The sequence below is a fragment of the Osmerus eperlanus genome, chromosome 13, assembly GCF_963692335.1.
Source record: "Osmerus eperlanus chromosome 13, fOsmEpe2.1, whole genome shotgun sequence".
Lineage (NCBI taxonomy): Eukaryota > Metazoa > Chordata > Actinopteri > Osmeriformes > Osmeridae > Osmerus > Osmerus eperlanus.
The window spans coordinates 17318377-17340877 of NC_085030.1; the positions used below are offsets into that span (position 1 = coordinate 17318377).

A 22501-nucleotide genomic window follows, 5' to 3' on the forward strand; every position below is an offset into this window, starting at 1 on the left:
GAGTTTGAAACATTAGCATCCCTCTAGGTCACCTCTGATCTCGTCAGGGTTAGGGTCAGGTCAGCTCAGCTGGAAACGTCAACCCTCCTACAGTGAACAGGTCGTTGGGGCGGCATGAGTGGAACATGTCTTAGTCGCGCTGCTCAACAGTCCTTACGTTCCCTCTCTGGTTCTTGAACTTGGACCTCTGACTTGCAAGCACAACTCCTTACCAGCTATGCCAACGACAACTAGCTATTTGTTAGCCAGCTAGTCTAACCAGCGAGTCTATTCAGACTCCAAATGGAGCTAGCTTGTCGCTGGTGTGGGTGGACAGTATTTTCCACCTGAGGAGTGAATGTAACTGATTCTTACTGGCCCGACTAGCGAGGTCTCACCTGGCTGCGGTCGCGGGCGCTGGTGTAGCGGATCTTCTGGATGAAGTAGAAGATGAGCCAGGCGGAGGAGATGATCATCAGCACGATGAAGGAGATGGACACGAACACCAGAGAACCCCCCGGTTGATGTTGTCTTGGCCTGGCCGCGCTGGCCCACCATCACGCTCACCAGCACCGTCAGGTTCTTCTCCAGCAGACCAGGATCTCCCGGCCGTACGACTCGGTGATCATCACTGCCACCGTCTCCCCGCACCTGGCAGAGACCAGGACGACAAGGACATCAGGGACAAGAGAGAGAGGGGAACTATTTATCCGTGTTCTACCAGCATGGAGCTGGAGATAGACAGACTGGGGACACCAACCGTCCTGGCCCCACAAGAATGGTTAAACCAGACCCCACGCACACACACACCTGCTTCACAAAGTGCCCATGATCACACTCCACGTACACATCATTTTCAGTCAGCCTCAGCCATACTGAACACACACAGGCACCTGTTAATTGGCTTAACGAGGGGTCTGTTTTGGACAGGAAATGTTGGAGCAGGGAGAAAAAAGATTTAATATTATTGTAAATCAGCTAGACTCTTTCTAGTCTCAACAGCAGCATGATTAACAGTCATCTCTGTTTACCATCCCCTCACTTCCCTCCTCCTCATCCTCCCTCTCCTCTCCCTCTCCCCTCATCCCCCCTTTCCTCTCTCTCCTCCTCTCCTCTCCCCTCTCCCCTCTCCTCTCCTCTCCCCCTCTCCCTCTCCTCTCCTCCTCCCCCTCTCCCTCTCCTCCCTCCTCCCCCTCTCCTCTCCTCTCCTCCCCCCCTCCTTTCTCTCCTCTCCCTCTCCTCCTCCCCGTCCTCTCCCTCTCCTCCCCCCCCCTCCCTCTCCTCCCCCCCTCTCCCTCTCTTCCTCTCCCTCTCCTCCTCCCCTCCTCTCCCTCTCTCTCCTTTCCCTCTCCCTCTCTCTCCTCCCCCCTCTCTCTCCTCTCCCTCTCTTTCTCCCCCCCTCTCCCTCTCTCTCCTCTCCTCTCCTCCTCCCCCTCTCTCTCCCTGTGCATGCATCCCTCTACTGTAGTCATATCATAACCACCACATAACGGCAGCCTCACATCCAGACACATAACCCAACCCTCTCATCTCCTGCAGCTGTCAAAGCCAACCACAACACCCCAGTAACACACTGATGAAGGCCTCCACACACACACACGCACACACACCACACACTCATATACAACCACAACACCCCAGTAACACACTGATGAAGGCCTCCACACACACACACACACGCACACACACACACACACACAGGGAGGGAAGAACGGGGGGGTAGAGAGGGTGGGTGGAGGGAAAGTGCAGTGACTGCAGGGATTGCAGGCAGGGACGTAAACAAACACAGACACATCCCTGATGACTCATGCAGTCGTTTAGTGTACCTGCCAGTGGGGGCGACCTTCACCTGTCAGTGACATCACCAACCTGCCCAGACAGACATCCTGTCAGAGAAGCAGGACTGCACAGTCCCTGTGGATGCTGACGTGCTGATCACACACACACACACACACGTACACACACACCCACACACGCACGCACACACACACACACACACCCACACACGCACGCACACACACGCACACCCACACACGCACACCCACACATGCACGCACACCCACACATGCACGCACACCCACACACGCACACCCACACACGCACACGCACACCCACACGCACACACACGCACACCCACCAACGCATGCACTTACGTTGCACAAATGCAAGCACGCAATCACACAAAGGAGGTAGGAGTCTGATAGACAGGTGATTGCCTCATGAGGACTTGTCAAAGATCCTAAACAAGTTCGTTATCACAAACCTGATAAACACATTTCACACAGTAGGTCAGCTGAGGAAGGAAGACAGCTGCATGATCGAAAAATGTAAATACCGATCTCTCTTGTCTCCCCCTGTCTTGGCATGCCTTCCTCTGTGCAGCTGATTTTATCTCTCACCTTTGTCTACATCTGTATCTGTCTACAGCGCATGAGGGTGCCTCCCACAAACACCCACCACATCATCCCCTCAAAGTCAAACGTCAAAAACAGATACTCAGTCCAACGCAGCGCATGATAAACGACATGCTTTTCAGGCAAACATGTGATTGATGTCGGAAAGAAGCCAGCATCTACAAGCCAGCATCTACAAGCCAGCGTTCATGAAGAGAACGACCTTATAAATTAGTCATAGGCTGCTTTCTATATTTATAAAAATCATCGATCTCCCCCGATGGCTCTGTCACACCCAGTGACTCATTTTCTCGCTCCCTCCTCCCTCTTCCCCTTTCTCCCCCACTCCACCCCCCCCCCCCCTCCCTCGCCCCCTCCTCCCTCCCTCCTACTCCCCTCCTCCCCTCCTACTCCCCCTCCTCCCTCCCCTTCTCCTCCTCTCCTCCTCCCCCTCTCCTCCTCAACAAGACCTGTAAGCTTCGGTGGCTTCAGATGAAGGCTAGCTTCATCTGAAGCCTGCTGACATGCTAACCCTCATGCTGTCTGAGCCTCCCTCTCCCTGCCTCCCTCCCTCCCTCCCCAGCCTGTTTGTGCCTGTTCTCATCCTGTGGTTACTGACTGACAAGCATCTGGGGTAGCAGCTTAAGGTTAGCTAGCGTTTAGTGTGTCTAACACCATTAAAGGCTGTAACCATTCAACTAATGTTAAAGTATGACAAGTATTTGGCTCTGTCTTATGAAACAAATGGGGAACGGCAGCACAGTGTTTGAAGGCGTTCATACTTTTAGTGCAGCTTGCAAGCAATTCTCTGACCTCTATTGCAGTCAATAGCAGACAGCCACACCATGCTAGCACACGGATGCACCCAGCCTTTCAATGAGAGTCCGAGGGCAGGTTAGAGCAGGGCTGTGAGATGACGTTGACGCTTCTGAATCCGCAACCTGCTCTGTCACCCAGCCACTCACTCAGGGCCTGGATGCTCTGTCACCCAGCCACTCACTCAGGGCCTGGATGCTCTGTCACCCAGCCACTCACTCAGGGCCTGGATGCTCTGTCACCCAGCCACTCACTCAGGGCCTGGATGCTCTGTCACCCAGCCACTCACTCAGGGCCTGGATGCTCTGTCACCCAGCCACTCACTCAGGGCCTGGATGCTCTGTCACCCAGCCACTCACTCAGGGCCTGGATGCTCTGTCACCCAGCCACTCAATTAGGGCCTGGATGCTCTGTCACCCAGCCACTCACTCAGGGCCTGGATGCTCTGTCACCCAGCCACTCACTCAGGGCCTGGATGCTCTGTCACCCAGCCACTCACTCAGGGCCTGGATGCTCTGTCACCCAGCCACTCACTCAGGGCCTGGATGCTCTGTCACCCAGCCACTCACTCAGGGCCTGGATGCTCTGTCACCCAGCCACTCACTCAGGGCCTGGATGCTGATACGTTACTCAAAGGAACAAAAGCAAACAGGTCAAGCTAAGGGAGAGTTCTCAAGCAACTGAACACACTGTGGCTAAAACAGACTGTGAGAGGAGGAGAGGGGGAGAGGAGAGGAGGAGAGGAGTACAGGGGGAGAGGAGAGGAGGAGAGTAGGACAGGGGGAGAGGAGAGGAGGAGAGGAGGAGAGGAGAGGAGGAAAGGAGTACAGGGGGAGAGGAGAGGAGGAGAGGAGGACAGGGGGAGAGGAGAGGAGGAGAGTAGGACAGGGGGAGAGGAGAGGAGGACAGGGGGAGAGGAGAGGAGGAGAGGAGTACAGGGGGAGAGGAGAGGAGGACAGGGGGAGAGGAGAGGAGGACAGGGGTAGAGGAGAGGAGTAGAGGAGGACAGGGGGAGAGGAGAGGAGGAGAGGAGTACAGGAGAGGGGCAGAGGATGAGAGAGAGGGTGGAAACAACTGAAGTGAGCAGAGAGGGAGAAAGAAAGAGGGAAGTGTGTGTGTTGTTCACTACAGTATGCTGTGTTGGTGTTTGGTTGTGGCTGAGATCCAGTTTGTCCCCATGTCCTTCAGACAGACCACAGTGTTCTCTCTCTCTCTCCCTCTCTCCCCCTACCTCTCTCTCCCCCTCTCTCTACCCTGCAGTTCTCACACACGCTCTACCCTTCTCTCTTCACTTACCTTAACTGTACTCTGACCACTACTTCATAAACAACATCCACTCAACCAAAACTAACTAGACCTTGGACCACTGGCATCACCATAAAACACATAACCGAGGGACACATCGGGTTCTCCCAGTCAACTGTGTCAACACGCTGCAAGAACAGACCCCAACCACCAGAGAGAGAGACAGAGACAGACAGACAGACAGACAGGGAGAGACAGAGACAGATAGAGAGAGATAGAGAGAGAGAGACAGGGAGAGACAGGGAGAGACAGACAGACGGAGAGACAGACAGAGAGACAGGAGCTGACCTTCATGGCCCATCTTGACGGTGTCCTCTTTAGAGTTGTTGTTGTAGATGAGCACGGCCGAGGCGTTGAAGGCAGAGGCCTTCAGGATCTTCTCCTTGAAGGTGCAGTTCCCCCGTTGCAGCAGCGCCACCCAGTGGAGGGTCCGGGGGGGCACCAGGAAGCGGGTTCGGGGGTCGCAGCCCTGGCGGTCCACCACTGGGGGGAGGGGGGAGGGGGGACTGGGGTTAGGCACCACGGCAACCAGGCAAAATTCTAAATACAGTATTATCATTATTATATTCATTGTGTTATTATATCCAAAGTGAGGTATTGGGGATTTGAACCTGCGCTCTCTGTAGTCTAACGCTCTAACCACCGAGCCCCAGCTGTGACCTGGTTGTGCACCTGTGTGGGACTCAGGTGCTCCAGCAGCTCACCTGTCTGAATCCAGGCCTTGATGCACCACATCTCCAAACCGCTATTTAACCCATTAAAGAGTTCAAAAAATGGCCAATTGATTCCCACAGCGCAAGTTATTTTTCCAAAACGGCAGCTAGCTAAGGTAATTGTATAACATTTTAAAGCCAGGCTCGTTACTTTAGTTTTAATCTGTATTTGGTGGCATGATCAATATTATTTATTGTCATTGCACGCCTTATTTCATGTTTTTTTTCTTTTTTTCTTTTACATTTACATTTAGCAGACGCTCTTATCCAGAGCGACTTACAGTAAGTACAGGGACATTCCCCCCGAGGCAAGTAGGGTGAAGTGCCTTGCCCAAGGACACAACGTCATTTTTGCGTGGCCGGGAATCGAACCAACAACCTTCTGATTAATAGCCCGACTCCCTAACCGCTCGGACATCTGACCCCCTCCTTTTTAAAGGTTCACATTTTATTTGGGGAAAATACACGTTAGAAAGGTTCCAAAAACTTTTCCCCCCCAAATACATTTTTGAAAGGTTGAAATTATTTTTCACATTTACAAACCAGTTACACAACGTGGCATCTGCACCACTGAACTTTTCATACTGAGAACTCTTAAGGTGTGTGGAGAGAAAGTGCTGATGTACTGCTGGCTTGTTGTGACGGCAGCTCACTGAAGAAACCAGTTCAGAGATTTATCTTTTCATCAATCAGACAACACAATGCTGTCCACAAACAGCCGCCACAGTTGTACAAGGAACGTAAACAAACACAAAATGGGAGGTTAAAAGTCCAGTTTATGTGTTTGTGTCACGAACACAGTGACATGAACACACAATCAACCCAGGAGTTATTACAGCATAACTCTTCCATTAAACTATCCACATCAACTCAAAAGACAAAAACAGAAGCATTAAAACTGATAATAAATATAAATAACTGAAAAACCTCTGGCTATACAAGAGAAAATGCCTCTAGACGCCTAAAGCTTAACAAGAAAAGCTTTCCTGTGTTGTGAAGCTGAACCCTGTGTGTGGTGGTGCTCTAGAGAAGCTGAATCCTGTGTAGAGCCCGACCGATATATCGGCGGGCCGATATTTTCGGCCGATATTAGGCATTTTCCAAACTATCGGTATCGGCATTTATAATGGCCGATAAATGAATATATATATATATATTTATTTATTTATTATTATTTTGTTTTTGTTCAAAGGACTTTAAGTTTCATATCTTAAGTTTGTATTTTTATACATTTTATTTATCAGAACTTTAATATATTTAGATGTTCCTCTGTTCTGATGTGACAATAAAACAAACAAGTTTATTTTTAAACTGCATTATCATATTAGTTTAGTGAGGAACTAATAACAGGAGTCAGATGGTTGAGTGGTTAAGGAATCGGGGTATTAATCAGAAGGTTGCCGGTTCGATTCCTGGTGGTGTCAAATGACGTTGTGTCCTTGAGCAAGGCACTTCACCCTACTTGCCTGTGGGAATGTCCCTGTACTTACTGTAAGTCGCTCTGGATAAGAACGTCTGCTAAAAATGACTAACTACAAATAACTAATGTTAGGGAAATCAGTTTGTTTTGTTACGCGTTTCTGTATTATTAAAATGTTTTTTTATATCGGCCTATATCGGAATATCGGATTTTTAAATCACCAAATATTTGTATCGGTATCGTCCTTAAAAATCCTTTATCGGTCGGGCTCTAATCCTGTGTGTGGTGGTGCTCTAGAGAAGCTGAACCCTGTGTGTGGTGGTGCTCTAGAGAAGCTGAACCCTGTGTGTGGTGGTGCTCTAGAGAAGCTGAACCCTGTGTGTGGTGGTGCTCTAGAGAAGCTGAACCCTGTGTGTGGTGATGCTCTAGAGAAGCGAAGGGGCCGGAAGGTTCCAGGGGGAGAGTCAGTCTCAGTGGAGGCACACAAACATGAGTCTGGTCCCTGTGGGTGAGGCTGGTCCCTGTGGGTGAGGCTGGTCCCTGTGGGTGAGGCTGGTCCCTGTGGGTGAGGCTGGTCCCTGTGGGTGAGGCCAGCCAGCAGCAAGCTGCTCCTCCCATGCAGACACCATCCCTGGCTGACAACACAGCAACTCACACAACCACAACACAACAGGCAAGGTCACAGTGATTCAGATCAGGAATGAGGGAGGGAGGTGGGGAGAGGGAGGGAAGGAGAGGGAGGGAAGGAGGTGGGGTGAGAGTGAGGGAGGGAGGGAGTCCTGCTTTATTCAGCTTCCTTTTTCAGGCAACAGACTGGCTGATGATAATGTGTGTGGGTGTGTGTGTGTGTGTGTGTGTGTATGAGTGATGAAATCACAGTTTGTGTGACTAATGCAGCGTGGTGTTCATTCTAGAGCTTTGTCTGAGTAACTACACCACAACACAGAGTTAAGTGTAGAATGAAATATGATGTCTTCTCATTTCCCCTGCAAGAGGCAGCCTCATAGCTGAATCAACGAATACATTTGGCAGACCGGTGTAAAAATTTACCTAATCTCTATGACTTAAACGTCCTTTTAAGTTTTCCCTTCTCGTGATATTTTCAGGCATTTAGCCTACTCATATTGCATTCATTCATTAATAAAGAACCCCCTTTTAAGATTATTCTACGACGTTACCGGCAGTAGAAGATGGAATCGCGATTCAAGCATTACCATCTGCTAACTGAAAAAATGCCCCCAAAAACGTAAATAAGCTTGACATTTATTTAGTGGAAAATCGCTCATTCATAAAAATCTCACTGGTAGCGATCATTGTCAGTAACAACGCAAAATGCGATATAGCCCTGTGTGGAGAAGCTGCCCCGGTAAATTCTACTACAGTACAGTACTAGACTACTGCTGTGTTCGTCTTGGTAGCGATTGCGTTGGTTGAATTCGATTGAACGTTCCGTTGTACGGTTTAGGCTGAAATTAATTATTTTCATGAACAGATTGACAAATTTAGGCTGTGGCAATGAAGTTCAGGTTAGTGGTCAGAGACTTTTGATTTAAGTAAGGGGAGTGCGGAACATGTTCTGTCGCCGTTTGACTTCCTAAACAGCTGTGTACTGTAGATGTTTTTGTAGTGTGTCTCGCGTAAGCTACAGCGTTGCAGTGAGCAACACTGGTTTGAAACCACAGGTAATGATAATTTCACCAACAAATCGTTTACTTGTAATGTAATGTCATAATAAATCCTACAACGAAAATGTATTTGTGAGGAATGTTTATTTTAACGATTGAAAACAGATGCATCATAGACCACTGTAGTATGTGTTACCCGGGCAACAGAGGCTAATGTCATGCTAATGCTTCAGTGAAATAGTAGACTACCGTTTCCGAAAGTAGATGTGGGCCTACTTCCTTAATAATATCAGCTAATATTGTACATTACATTTCACAATTGTGTTTCACATCACAAAGTAAAATGAGTAAATAGTTATCACCCTGGCCTCTTTGCTTGTGGCGTTCCTGCAGCTGCCTTGCAGTAAAGCTATAGTTAGCCTAGCTATCCCCCAAGTTAACAGATGCGAAACGAATGTTCTGCTACAGGTAGTCACGCGTGTTTTCGTGACGTTAGTGACGTAGTGACGTTAGTAACGTCAGTGACTGTGGCTAGCAAATTAGCCACCGTTAGCTTCACTTTTCGCCACAAAAACTTAATTCCCACTTAAACCATGCAACGGAACGTAAATAAAAATACAAGCAACTCAATCGCTACCAAGACGAAACTTTTGACACCTAGGTTGTCTATGTAGGCCAAATATTGACAAAGATTTAGGGGGCAAAAATAAATAATAATAATAAATAAATAAATATATATGTGAGAGAACAAAGGTTGTGCTCTCGCCGAAGGCTTGAGCACACCCAATAATACTGACAATTTTCAGTTACAGTAAAAATCGCCATTAACGGTTCTATACTGTTAGAAGATTTCCTACACAATTCAGAAAGACAGAAAGTTGCCTGACTGTTGAGAGGGTTGCTAAAGTTGCTAGACCATTAGCTCTCAGGAGTCTCTGTTCTGTGTGGTACCTGACTGAACACTAATGTTTTTACTGAGGGTCTGATGTGTCCATTAGCAGAAGTTCTTAAGTCAATGCTGAGATAGTCATAACTGCCATCTGTCGGTTCGCTTTCGCTAATGAACAAGGATGCGAGCAGGGAGACCGTGTGTGTGTGTGTGTGAGTGAGTGTGAGTGTGTGTGTGTGGGAGTGAGTGTGTGTGTGTGTGGGAGTGAAGGGTCTCAATACCCAGGATTATTTCCCCTCATCCATCCACAGTCCAAACCCCCAGGCTTGAGACAGGCATTACGATGTGAAAGGGTAGAAGCTGAACTAATTATGCAATCAACTAACAAAACCTCAGAAGATAACATGTCAGCATGTTTGTGGAGGGCTGGGACGAGCATACAGCCACAAACACTAATCCCCTCATAGGAGCTCAGAACCCATCCTCTGCAGTAACTGGTTAGTGATCCTGACCTACTACACCCAGCCAGATTAAAATCCCTCCCCCAACCAACATTTCACTCCTAAATCAGATTAGCGCCCCAAAAAGCCCTTTTTCCTCATACACACCAAAGATAAAACTCTCTATCATAATTGCGTTTATTCTTTCCAAGAAATTGAAGATTGAAAAAAAAAAGAAGAAAAGAAAACGCCCAGTCATCTCTCAGAGGAAGTTATCTTTCCCAGCCGTCTCCTCCCTCGTGTTCCTGGTGATGGGGAGGCCAGGCCCAACCCTGTCTGGGGAGCGACCAGCAAACACGCACAAATGGGAGTGTAATCTTAATAAGCCGCCTTGCAGGCACATTCTGAGGATGGAGGAGGAGGATTAAATTCTGCTGTGATGACTGGAGAGTGAGACTCAGATCTATGCAGGATTCTAGCGTCGTACTATCGCGCTCTTCCAAGAAACCGACGGTTAAAGCATCATCAAACCGATTTCTTTGTGCTTGAAATCATTAGAATATCAATCGTGTCTGTTTTTTGAGTCCTGGTCCGGTCGGTAGAAAACAAGATGAGGCGTGTGATGGAGAGAAGGAGAAAGAGACAATATCAAATCTCAGAGAGAGCGAAAGAGACAGAGAGAAAGCTAAATATCAAATCTCTGAGAGAGACCGAGAGACAGAGCCAAATATCAAATCTCATATAGAGGATGGGATCAAATCAAAGCCTTGGCTTGTGATGTGACCCAGAAAAGAACAAGTAATCTCTATCCTCATACCTAACACACACACACAATACTCCAGCCCCAGCAGTACAAGCTGTATGCTGGAGAAGCAGAGAGCGTGTCTGATTACCCAGAGTGCCCCAGGGTAAATTATATCCCAGAAGCCTGTGCTGCTATCAATAGTCATTAAATAGGTAAAGGTAACCAAGGTGAGACTGAGATTTAATCACCACTTGATGAAGATTGAAGACGTCTTTCGTGAAACAATATGTGTGAGTTTTGCAACACTGTCTGGTATAATTTCCTGATTTTGGTGTTTCAGCTCTACGTGACCCTCTCCACACCAGCTCTATGTGACCCACCAGTTGAGAAACACAGCATGATGCGATCGATACTGATCGATCAAAACCGTTCACGGTTTACCAGCTCAAAAAAAATAAGCATTCCACAATGCAAAACCCAAGATTTGCCTATTTAGGCAATTATTTTTTGTCTGTAGATGTTAAGGGAACGAAACTAAATGACCTGTCAGGCCCATTGACACTTGACTGTTTTGAAGGATTGTCTTGTTGAACAAGAAGCAAGTATGTGCCTGGTTTCTCTGTTAGTTAACAGTGCGTGTCATGTTAAAACCATGGTCTGAGCAGCTGAAGCAGGAAGTGCTCAGAAGCACAGGAAACCCACTGCTGCAACGAGGAAGGGACATCGTTTGTTGTCGATCTCTCAATCTTGTGTGAAGCACATTGTAAAAAAAACTGTAAAAGAAATGCTATGGTATTGGTACTGCTATGGTATTGCTTACATTTCTTAAATACTGGTATGTAATACATAATATATTCAGAATAAAGCAGTCATTAACATTCCATGGGGGAGAAATAAGTAGATTCTTCTATTCCTCCTGTTCCCATGATGAACAGTGTTATCTGTGTTCCATTGATGAGGGCTTTTTATATCCTCGTGCGCAAGCTTTACTCAGGGTTGGTTAGACTCAGAGTTGACTGAACACTGAAAGTGTCAACTCTGAGTTTGGCAGCTCAGAGTCAGTCATGCCAGAGTAGCGGTTGGAACTCAAGAGTGTGTTAACCCTGCTCTCTGAGGGGTTCAGGCAACGACCACAACTGTTGTGATCGCAGTGATGTTGGGAAGACTTCACTGATAGGGATTGCCGTTGGAGGCAGGTGTGAGGACATCTGTGTGCTGCATGCATGCCCCAACACAACACTACCCTCAGAACTTGGGGGGAAGGGGGACTGGGGGGCAGGGGGGCTGGAGGACTGGGGGGCTGGAGGACTGGGGGGCAGGGGGACTGGGGGGCAGGGGGGCTGGAGGACTGGGGGGCTGGAGGACTGGGGGGCAGGGGGACTGGGGGGCAGGGGGGCTGGGAGAGCCATTCTTACAGGCTGTTTTACAGGGTATTTATGAACAGGGCAATGGGGGCTGGCACGCAGGGGCCCTGATTGGAAGGCGGCATGCGTTTTGCGTCTTATTGGCAGACGGCATGCGTTTTGCGAGTTCCCCATTGGCTGCATGCGTTTTGCGCTTTCCCCATTGGCTGCATGCATTTTGCGTACTCCGTACTTGTCTGCAGACACGTGTGGAACGGACATCTGCTAACCACAGGAGATGGAGTAAGATAGGACGAGAAGAGGGGAGGATGAGAGAGAGAGAGGAGGGAGAGAGGAGAAGTAGAGTGAGAGAAGGGAAGGGATGTAGAGAGAGAGAGGGTAGGGGAGGTAGAGAGAGGGGAGGAGAGGAGAGGGGAGAGGAGGAGAGTGCGAGGAGAGCAGGAGAAGTGGAGAGGTTCTTCCATGGCTACCGCTCCATCTCTCCTGGGCCACACACCCGTACGCCCTCCTCTGCCCTGGGCCACACACCCGTACGCCCTCCTCTGCCCTGGGCCACACACCCGTACGCCCTCCTCTGCCCTGGGCCACACACCCGTACGCCCTCCTCTGCCCTGGGCCACACACCCGTACGCCCTCCTCTGCCCTGGGCCACACACCCGTACGCCCTCCTCTGCCCTGGGCCACACACCCGTACGCCCTCCTCTGCCCTGGGCCACACACCCGTACGCCCTCCTCTGCCCTGGGCCCCACACACACGTAGATGGAACGGCCACAAGCAGGAAGTACCAATTGCAACACTCCGAACAGGAAGTGCTCACTGCAAAACTGCAAACAGGAAGTTCTAAATCAAGTGGCTAATGTTTCCATTTTGAAGAGTGTGGGAGGAACGGGCTCTGGCAAATACAAACTCCCCTCGAAGTAGCACTCATTATTAGCAACACAGGCTACAGTATAAAACACAACCTGAGACCACACCTCAGGAATATGAATTCACCCCAGTTAATTTCAGGAAGTTTTGAATAATCTGAAATAACAAGTGACTTTGTTCCACAGGGGTCACATTTCAGTGTCTACTAGATGAGTGATTGTAGATTATACCCTGGAACATCTCTGCACCTGCCAGGAGGGATGTGGACCGCCAGGAGGATCAGATGAGTATTTGACACCCGGACTGCAGAACCGACAGTTTGTTTTCCCTCGTTAGCAAGAGCTACAACAGCGTCAGCCTGGTTGTGACGAACGTAGGAATTTGCCTGTGAAGTGCCACGCTATGTTTGTTTGACATTGTCACACAAGTGTTGGCAAATCTGAGCTGTCTGCGCATTGTAATCCTATGAATGTTTGCTTAGGAATACTGCATGCTTGGAAACAAGACATGAATATTTCTCATGAGTTTTGGGCTGAGGGCTAACCGGTAGCTGCACAGGGTGTTGAAACATCCTTCCACCACCCCTTCCAGTGTTCTGTTAGACCTTGAGTAACCTTCTGCCAAGCAAGAGAAGGCTTTTCATTACTCACACACAACTTGCATTTTGAAAATGCATGAAACGCATTGGCTCGACAGAAACAGAGGACCCATTTAGGAATCGCTTGATTTGTTTAATTCAAGGGACATTAATAGTCTTGTTCTCCGATATCTAAAGCACACATCAGGCCCGTACACTGAGACCGTACTCATGTCAGGTCAGCGTGCTCATTCCCTGTGTATGGAGGCCAGATACTGCACCATGTGATACTGCACCATGTGAAGGCTTTCGACATGAGTACTGCTGCTCTAGTTATCCTGGCTGGGCTGTACATGACGGCCTGACTGTCTGACTGTGACTGTACTCGCTTCAGGCTGGACCATCACGCCGACACAAGACACACACAGGAAAGTAGGCCAATGGGAGTCAGGTGGCAGAGCGGTTAGGGAAGCGGGCTTGTAATCAGAAGGTTGCCAGTTCGATTCCCGGCCGTGCCAGATGACGTTGTGTCCTTGGGCAAGGCACTTCACCCTACTTGCCTCGGGGGAATGTCCCTGTACTTACTGTAAGTCGCTCTGGATAAGAGCGTCTGCTAAATGACTAAATGTAAATGTAAATGCAATGGTGGTCAACACAAGCCACACCAAAACCCAAGGTAGGCAATACCGCAGATGTGTACCACGGATGGTGAGTGCTCTGTGCTTTTCTCGTCCGTGGGTTTCCATAGCAACTATTTTTACGGTACCTGTCATATTCAGATTCTCCAAAAAAAACATTTATTTAAAATAACAACACACACACGCCCCCCCCCCCCCCACACACACACACACACACAAAAGAATGTCTACAAGCTGAGGATTGAGAGAAGCAGTTTCTCAGAAGAGCCCTCAGTCTCAGTTTTCGAGTCCTTGTCAATTCTTACTCAACAAAAAAGTTGAGGGATTCTTCTGATTCGCAGCCTAACACTGAGACGAGGGCCTTTATGAAAGGTGTCCTTGAGAGAAAGACTGCCTGAACAAAGAAGCCATGCTCAAGTCTTTCCCTCACACAGATATGGAAAGTGTTGCTTCCTCCGCTCCTCTCTTTCTTCAGGCAACAGTCATAAGAGGACAGGGTGAAAATGTTTGACCTCGTTTTCACTCAAGATTCTCAGTTTCATGCTCCTCGTGGAGGTTTTCATGCTGCATCCTGTAACCTGAAGAGCGCTAATGACCGGAGGATCAGAGAGACCAGGGTTCAGGCCTCCGCCGAAGGGAAGGCGATACGGCCCTCGACGGTGTTATTGACTAAACCCATTCGACTTGCCTACTGTGCATTCCCCATGCATCGTCAAAGGGACAAGGGCAGAAAGGAATCAGCTTCATTCTCATGTATTCAGAACTATGTCATATACACCCGTACCTTGTAGATTTCACCTCGATCACGGTAAAAACGACTGGACGAGAGACATGGTTTTCCATTCAGGTGAACTACCAGGTCCACCCCAGCACAGATTTAAGATCATTATATCCATTTCTACACACGCATTCACATAGATATCCTACAGGGCGTGTGTGCGTCCACACCACCTGGACGTGCCGCTGAGGGAAGGACGCTATGCAAACGTAAACGAGCAAGCACCCCCTGCTGGGTGGTCTGGTTTCCCTCCAGACACAACTCTCCCTCTCGGTCCTGTCTCCTCTGAACGCTTACATGAGCACAGGGGAACCATGTTTAGGTAACGTAAGTGTTTCAGGTTGACCTGGTCTGAGAGGAGACACAGGCCACCCGGGAGGTGTGCTGTTGCTGTCCATACCCAGCTGAGCCTCCCTCACAGGGGATCAGAGGACCAGACGAACGGCTTAGGTCCACAAACGAACAGGAAGGAAGAACTAGGTTCAGATTTAGTTTGAATAAGGGACGTGTGATTAAATAATACAAATGGAAGTGTAGAGGATATAATCGGACAGGGATTTTCCTGTGATGCTGTGGAAAGCAAGAGATGGCTTACAGAGGCACAAGGGGAGCAGCTGTCGTTCACTGGGCTGGTCACAGCCAGCGGTGAGGACTGGGGACTGGGACAAGCAGTCAGGAGATTTAGGATCAGGTGTTTGTAGGACAACTGGATATTTGATGAAACTATGATAGGTACTGCAGTTAAGGCAAAGAAAATGGCAGTGGCACCTGTTCCACCACATCGCTGGAAAAACAGAGTAAAAGCGATTCCTTGCTCTATTTATGTCCCTCACTCATTTGTGATATTGCTGTAGCCTACATGTTTCCTGTAGGCCTACTTCTCTGCAACAACCATTCTACTGCAACAAGTTGATACAACGGGGCATAGCGTGCCATTGCCGACCTACCTCCATTATAAGGTGCAGGAGCAATCACGATTCCCTTCGCATCCACTTTCGGTGAATTCTGCCCGTACTTGCCATCGTCCTTGGTTAGAATGAGCTTGGGATTGCCTTTGGAGTCAAGAACAGTAGCATTCACAGTGGCGCTAACAACGTCGTCCTTGCTGAAGGTGTTGTCGGCGCGGATCGACAATATACACCTGGGTAGCACGAGAAGCCACAAGACGGCGGGGAGGCAGCTGCATCGCGTGACTGCGGTCCACCTCTTGGGCATCTTTGGAATGTCTTTAATGCAATTTCCACTTCACATCCAAGCAGCTTCTTAGGGAACTAGATCACACAACGATTTCCCCCAAAACCAGCGGGTCTCGGCGCAGAATAACAAGCCTTCCGTGCGGCGTCCCGTCATAAAATCATGCTGTCCTCGTCACATTGTAGTCTCCCCCTGTGTCATCTACAATGCCTTTAAATGAATAAAATCCCACACATTAGGGCTGGCCAAAACACCATCCAACATAAGATATTCATGAAAGCTGTCAGGATGTAGACTATTCATTTTGCCTAGCTCTGCGCATTCGTGTTTTTCCTCTTTCTTAAAAATAATATCTGTCACTGGACAAAATACGTTTTTAGGATCAGGATAGGCCTACTGCCAACTAGACTGATGCGCATTTAGGAGACTGGGGTTGCAAACGTCTGAAACATGCTATCCAAATATATAAAGTGTAGTCAACATAGCCTAATTTAAAATTAGCCTGCAGGAGCTGCCATTAGTCAACGCTTATAAGCTGTTGTTCAATGCAGCCGACATAACGTACTGCCTAAATGATAACGTGTCTAGATCTGGCACAGATGTGCATTATGAAGAGCTGTCATTGCTTCTTTGTGGTTTTAATAGTGTAAACTACGCTAGCCTACCAACAACAGCCAGCTCTTTAGCAACTGTGCAAAACACATTAACGGATTATTTTTCGCCTTTCTTCTCCCAAAGCCTAACCCACAACTTACCTTTTCCATATCGTCGAAATTCAACTGTATCGATATGCCTATCGGTAGGCTACCTGTTCCGTGTCGCTTCCTGTTTGACCGTGCAGGGCTCATATGAATCAGTCGCGTCTCTCCGACAACAGTCAACACACGGCGCAAGCGCGATGCGAGAATGAGCAAAGCGCGCTCACAACGCATGTGAGGCCAGCGTTACTAAACACAGCATCCTGCGTTTCATGACCCGCTAAACATTCACCGTCAAAATACGTGCTCATGTCAAGGGATCTTTAGCCACACTGTACATTATTCGTCTGAAGTTGTCTGTATTATATTTACACACCCTTATAGAAAACAGTGATGCCATACATTGGGGGGGGGGGGGGGGGGGGGGGGGGGATCGGGGATGGCCTTCTCAAGGGTAGTTTGGCCAAACGAATAGACTAGACACAAGACGTTATCTTAACTCACATCCCATATTATTGTGCTTATTTGACCGTTGGCAGGTCCGCCTGGCAGGTCCGCCGGCCAGGCCCTGGGCCGTGGCCACTGTTTACTGATTCATGTCGGTTGGGAATGCTGTTTGTCGCTAAATCCCGCAGCACAGCAGACTGGCTGCAGTGGAATCTTACTCAGGCGTAAGATCTGAAAAGAGACCAGCAACGACACTCTGCGTTGAGGGATAGGTGCTGATCTGTGGGCCTCCAGGAAGCCCTCTGACATGAGAAGTGACATGACATGTGACAAGAGCTGAACAAAACTCATTTGATTTGATGACTGCTGTATGGAACCTATACCGCTCCCTCTATCGCTCATATCAAAATGTGTCAGAACTACCGTACGTTGTAAATACTATTCTAACAGTGTTTTGATTCTCAGACACCAGTTTACGTATGAGGACATGCAACTCAAGTTCCTCATTTGGCAATATCCTCCGAGCGAATTTATACCCTTCACTGTGTCAAGACTGACCTCTAGTGTGTGTATGGAGTAACAGCACATATGTGCTTAAAAAGAGATTTCCGAATTTGAAGTCTTTGTCACAGGATAACATGGGCACAAGAGCACTATAGTAACATCTTTAAACATGTTGAATACTTAGCAGAACATGTGATATATCTCACACTTTATGTTAAACAAACATACAAATAGGTAAAAATGGAATCTGTTCATATTACCGCTTATGGACCAATCATCTGATTATCGCCTACTGAAAAAGAATGAATTGAGTGACTGTGGCAACATAAACATCCACTTCCTCTGCATCCGTGACCCCTCGTCAGCTAGAATCTTATCTTTTCCTGTATGGTGTCAGCATTTTAAGAACTCACAGTACTGTCAGACACAGTTTTCACGGGACCCGAGGGCTGGAGAGTGTCTTGTGGTTGGGTTGTGCTGTTAGCAGAGAAACAGGCGTCCTTCCAGACCACAGAGATGGCTGCTCAAGCACACACAAACTTGTCTGACTTCCCTTTGACCTATAAACGGAAACAATTATTAACAGAAAAGTAGCTTATCTGATGTTTTCTGTGTGTGTGTGTGAATTATTGTGTTTGTGAGAATGTGTCAGAGAGAGAGAGAAAGAAGGCAAAAAACTAAATATTTCCTCCATTAGGAGGGTTAGAGGGTGCAAGGGGTGTGTCTGGGTATGGATGGGATCATTGTGTTTTCTGTGACCCCAAAGGTCACATGGGTGGTACTTCCTGTACCTCAAAGTATGAGGATAAGCATATGAATCATAGAGGAACAGCGTCACACACACATACACACATCTGGAAAACATTAGCAGACAGCCGTAGAGGAGGCAGCCTCCCTCATGCTGGTCATACCAAGCTGCCGAGCCTGTCTAGAACATCAGAAGAGCACTGAACACTGCAACATAGCTCCCTCAGGAGTCCTCTGGAGCGGAATTGAACTGGGTGGATTTGTACTGGTGCTTCCTGTGGCTCCTGGTTATCACATTACCAGAAGAGACACTCCAGCAGTAGAGTGATTTACACTAAGTGGGCAGAGAGACAGAGAGAGACAGAGAAGAGAGAGAGACAGACAGAGAGAGAGAGAGAGAGAGAGAGAGAGAGAGACAGACAGAGAGAGAGAGAGAGAGAGAGAGAGAGAGAGAGAGAGACAGAGAGAGAGAGAGAGAGAGAGAGAGAGAGAGAGAGAGAGAGAGAGAGAGAGAGACAGAGAGAGAGAGAGAGAGAGAGGAAACCCGTGCAGCTTGTGGAGTCTCTCCAGGGCCTCAGTTCAGAGTTCTTCCAGTTGGAAAAGGCCAGCAGCTCCTTCAGCACCATGCATCTACCTTACGCACCCAGGATGTTCTTACTGCTGGTATCCCTCTCTGCCCTCCTCCCCCTGAGCTCGTCCACCCAGCCAGACGACTGTCTCGGGGCAGTAATCCGTGAGTTCCTTCTCCGCTCCTTCGACGTGCTCTGTTCAGGCTGTGTCTTTATGAATTGTTTTCCAGTCTTTTGTTTTTCTACCCGGTGAATAGTTTTTAAGGGTTGTGTGTAAAATGTGTGAATTTGGGTTAGTGGATTTTGAGTTTTTATGTTTTTCAACCTTTTTTATGTTTGTTCTACATTATTATGATTCAATTTAATTAATACTCATTATATCTTAGATTGCACAAAGTAGTCCACAGACTCCTTTTTTAGTTTTGCCTGTGATTTTGTAGATGTGCTTCATGTGCCTGACAGTCTATATGTGAGTTTACTCTCTATGCTTTGGCAAATATAAAACGACTGCTATGGTATGTGCAAGCTATTTCCTGTCCTGAGTGAAAATGGTTCTCAGCCTTGTGCTTTGAAGGAGCTTGTGTTAGAGCCACTGCAAAACACCAGCAAGCAAACCTACAAACCACATACCATGGTCTATTGAAAGAATGTGCATATCTTATTTTGAAGCCCTGAAGAGACACAGAGCTTAGTTCCTGTGAGTCTCCTTGTTCCTTTATCTGCCCTCCACACGTCAAATCATTATTTACAATATTTCAGGAATCGAAGAAAACAGTGAAGTTCTTTGTTATAAGGACATGAAACCTGAAAACTGAGGTTTCTATCCACAGCTCATTGTGATTTTTAAAACATGATTGAGTTACGCCTCTTTGTTATTTCGTTTTGTACAGATCCTATTCTGATTATCACAGACCACTGTTGAAAAACCCCACCCTCTTCTCAGAGTAAACTCCTTTCCCTTCCGCTTTTAAATTCAATTTGGACATTTAAAGGGTCGTTACTGAACCTTTCTCTAATGGCTCAGTGACCCTTAGAACTGCTGTAAAACTGTAACTTGAGAGTTCATTGACCAAGTGTTTGTGTTAAGTCATTAATCTGGTGAATAAAGTTAATACTGGAACAAGGACCCATAGGATCATAGCTCTCAACGTGTTTGGGACAGTTTAGTCTTAATGAGAAAGACACAGAGAGTAGAAAACATTAAATATAATGTAGTATCAAGCCCCCTTAATCATAAAATCAGATACCAGAGATTCAGGGGTGGGTGTAGCTCACTGACAGAGCGATTGACTGTAGATCAAGATGTTGCAGGTTCAAATTCCAAATGTGCTGTTTGCTGGTTGGGAAAAAAACATCTAAATGAACACGTTTGTTTGGGTCGTAATGAAACCTTTTAGGTCAGTAGCTCTCCAGGAACAGGTTTGGACATCCTAGATCTTAGTATCATACCTTCCACAACGAGTCTAACATCATTCCTACGTCTGCAGGTCCGAGATCGTTCAGGCTGGTGATCAAGTGTAACTTCACCACCTTGAAGGACAAGCAGAAGGAGGAGATTAAGACTCCCACTCTGGTGCTGTACGTCCCGATTCTATACCTGATAGCCTTCACCATCGGGCTCCCTGCGAACCTGCTGGCTCTGTGGGTCCTCCTGTTCCACACCAAGAAGCTCCCGTCCACCACACTCCTCATCAACCTGACGGTCTCCGACCTCCTGCTGCTGCTGGTGCTTCCCTTCCGTGTGGTCTACCACTTCCAGGGCAACAACTGGGCCTTCGGTGAGCCCTTCTGTCGCCTGGTCACGGCTCTCTTCTACGGGAACATGTACAGCTCAGTGCTGTGCCTGGGGCTGGTGGCGTCTGACCGCTACGTGGCGCTGGTGCACCCGTTTGGGGCCAAGATGCTACGAAGCAGTCGTATATCCGCCTGCATGAGTGTGGCGGTGTGGGTCGTCGCGTTAGCCGCGATGCTACCTCTGCTGATGTCGCAGCAGTCCTACAAACTGGACGACCCTAACATCACGACCTGCCACGACGCCTTGCCTGAATACGAGCAGGATAATTATTTCTTACCTTATTTCGCCACCCTCTTCTCTGTTTGTTTCCTGCTCCCTCTCCTGCTCATCCTGTTCTGCTATGGGGCAGTGATACGCACCCTGCTGGCTGGAGGCCAGCGCTACACCCACGCCGTAAAAGTGACCGTGCTGGTGCTGGTGGTGTTCGTGGTGTGTCTGCTGCCCAGCAACATCCTCCTCCTGCTGCACTACTCAGACTCCTACCTGATTGAAGACAAGGAGGATTTGTACGTACCGTATATGGTCAGCCTGGCGATCAGCACTTTCAACAGCTGCATCGACCCCTTCATCTTCTACTACGTGTCGGAGGACTTCCGAGAGAAGGTCAGGAGGATCGGCAGCTGTTGGGATGCGGAGAGAGACTCCTCCTCCTCGGGGAACCACGTGACCTATTCGTCGTCCTCGGCAAAGTCAAGGTCAAAGGTCACGCTGCTGTCGAAGTCTAGTCGAGAAGGGACGCTGTCGTCGGAGGCCGGGAAGGCGTGAGAGATGATCTGCATCCTCAGACATGGACCAAGCTCTTGATTCTGAATCTTGTGCATCTTTGCCATCTCTATTTTTGTTCATGTTTATTTGAGACTCTGATACACATGATCTGACTACTGTTTATGTGGCTGTGATGTATGATGGTGTATTGTTTGCAGTCAGTACATGGAATGGACAGCGTTCCTGTAGACATGCTTTTAATGTAAGGAGGAAGGACAACCTCTGTCAAGGTTTCTGGATTTTCATTAAAGATGCAGGTTTAGTTAGAAATGAAAATACTCAAAGATGTGTTATAATAACTATTCCAATCAAAAAAGTGATTAACTTCTATCCACAGCGTATTGTCTTATTGTGGTCGTTTCTGAATCATGACACTGTTCCTATACTGACAGAAACCGCTCATATGAAACTGTGAGTTGGTTCCAGGTAACCACTGGTCTGTCCCAGGCTGAGGCCATGTGATCACATAACATTAAAAGACCTCTTAGACTTGTGTTTTTTGTTCTGTAACTGTGTGTTTTTAATTCCTTCATCCATCATTACTCCACAACTGGGCATGTTCGCCTTATAAAAACATGGACATGGGTAAAAAATTGCCATCTGCCATCTATAATGTAGAGAATCTAAGTTTCTGCACAGAAATACCGTTCACATTCCAGGACTTCTATTTTAATTTCCTTTTGCTTCTCCAGTTCAGGCTTGGACTGTAGCGCGACATACTAGGGCAACATATCGCAATGTGAACTGCACGAATATGCACTTGTGATTAAACAAATGGCAGTTGTTTCGGGCAAATTAGGTTGGCTCATACTTGATTTGTTTTTAAGTGTTTGTGTGTATACAACCATGTAACCATGTTATTGGTTTGAACGTGCTGTTTCAATGTGTAAATAAAGCATGTCTGACATCACCGAGCAGCTGCCAGGTGAAGACATACGCTTGCTTATAACGACTACGACTGTTTACAGTAGGATCCTCCGCAGGGGGATCGGCACATCACAGGAAGAGACAGAACAGAACTAACACATGGAACATTCCAACAGTTCCAATGGCTCTGGTTGAGTGCAGCCGCTAAATATTTACATTTAGTCATTTTAGCAGACGCTCCAGAGCGTCTGCTTGTATATATTGTAAATATTTACATACATACTCACATCAAATCAAATCAAATTTATTTGTATAGCCCTTTTTACACGCAAGCATGTCACAGAGGGCTTCACATATGTCCATAG

General features: G+C 47.8%; 2 protein-coding genes across 2 annotated transcripts in view; one reads left to right on the forward strand and one right to left on the reverse strand.

The window, feature by feature from the left end:
* Window positions 1-16742, reverse strand: part of rnf130 (ring finger protein 130) — a 22814-nt gene extending 6072 nt beyond the window's left edge. The window contains 6 exon segments of the mRNA XM_062477202.1: window positions 193-494; window positions 496-578; window positions 581-630; window positions 4772-4976; window positions 15498-15954; window positions 16500-16742. Coding sequence (XP_062333186.1) covers window positions 193-494; window positions 496-578; window positions 581-630; window positions 4772-4976; window positions 15498-15765 — 908 coding nt within the window. The 5' untranslated portion in view covers window positions 15766-15954; window positions 16500-16742.
* A 1599-nt stretch (window positions 16743-18341) lies between these two features.
* si:ch211-132p1.2 (proteinase-activated receptor 4) lies at window positions 18342-22293 on the forward strand. The gene is made up of 2 exons (XM_062476472.1): window positions 18342-18873; window positions 20197-22293. The coding sequence occupies exons 1-2, from the start codon at window positions 18765-18767 to the stop codon at window positions 21267-21269; spliced, it is 1182 nt and encodes a 393-aa protein (XP_062332456.1). The 5' UTR covers window positions 18342-18764; the 3' UTR covers window positions 21270-22293.
* Window positions 22294-22501: the final 208 nt, after the last annotated feature.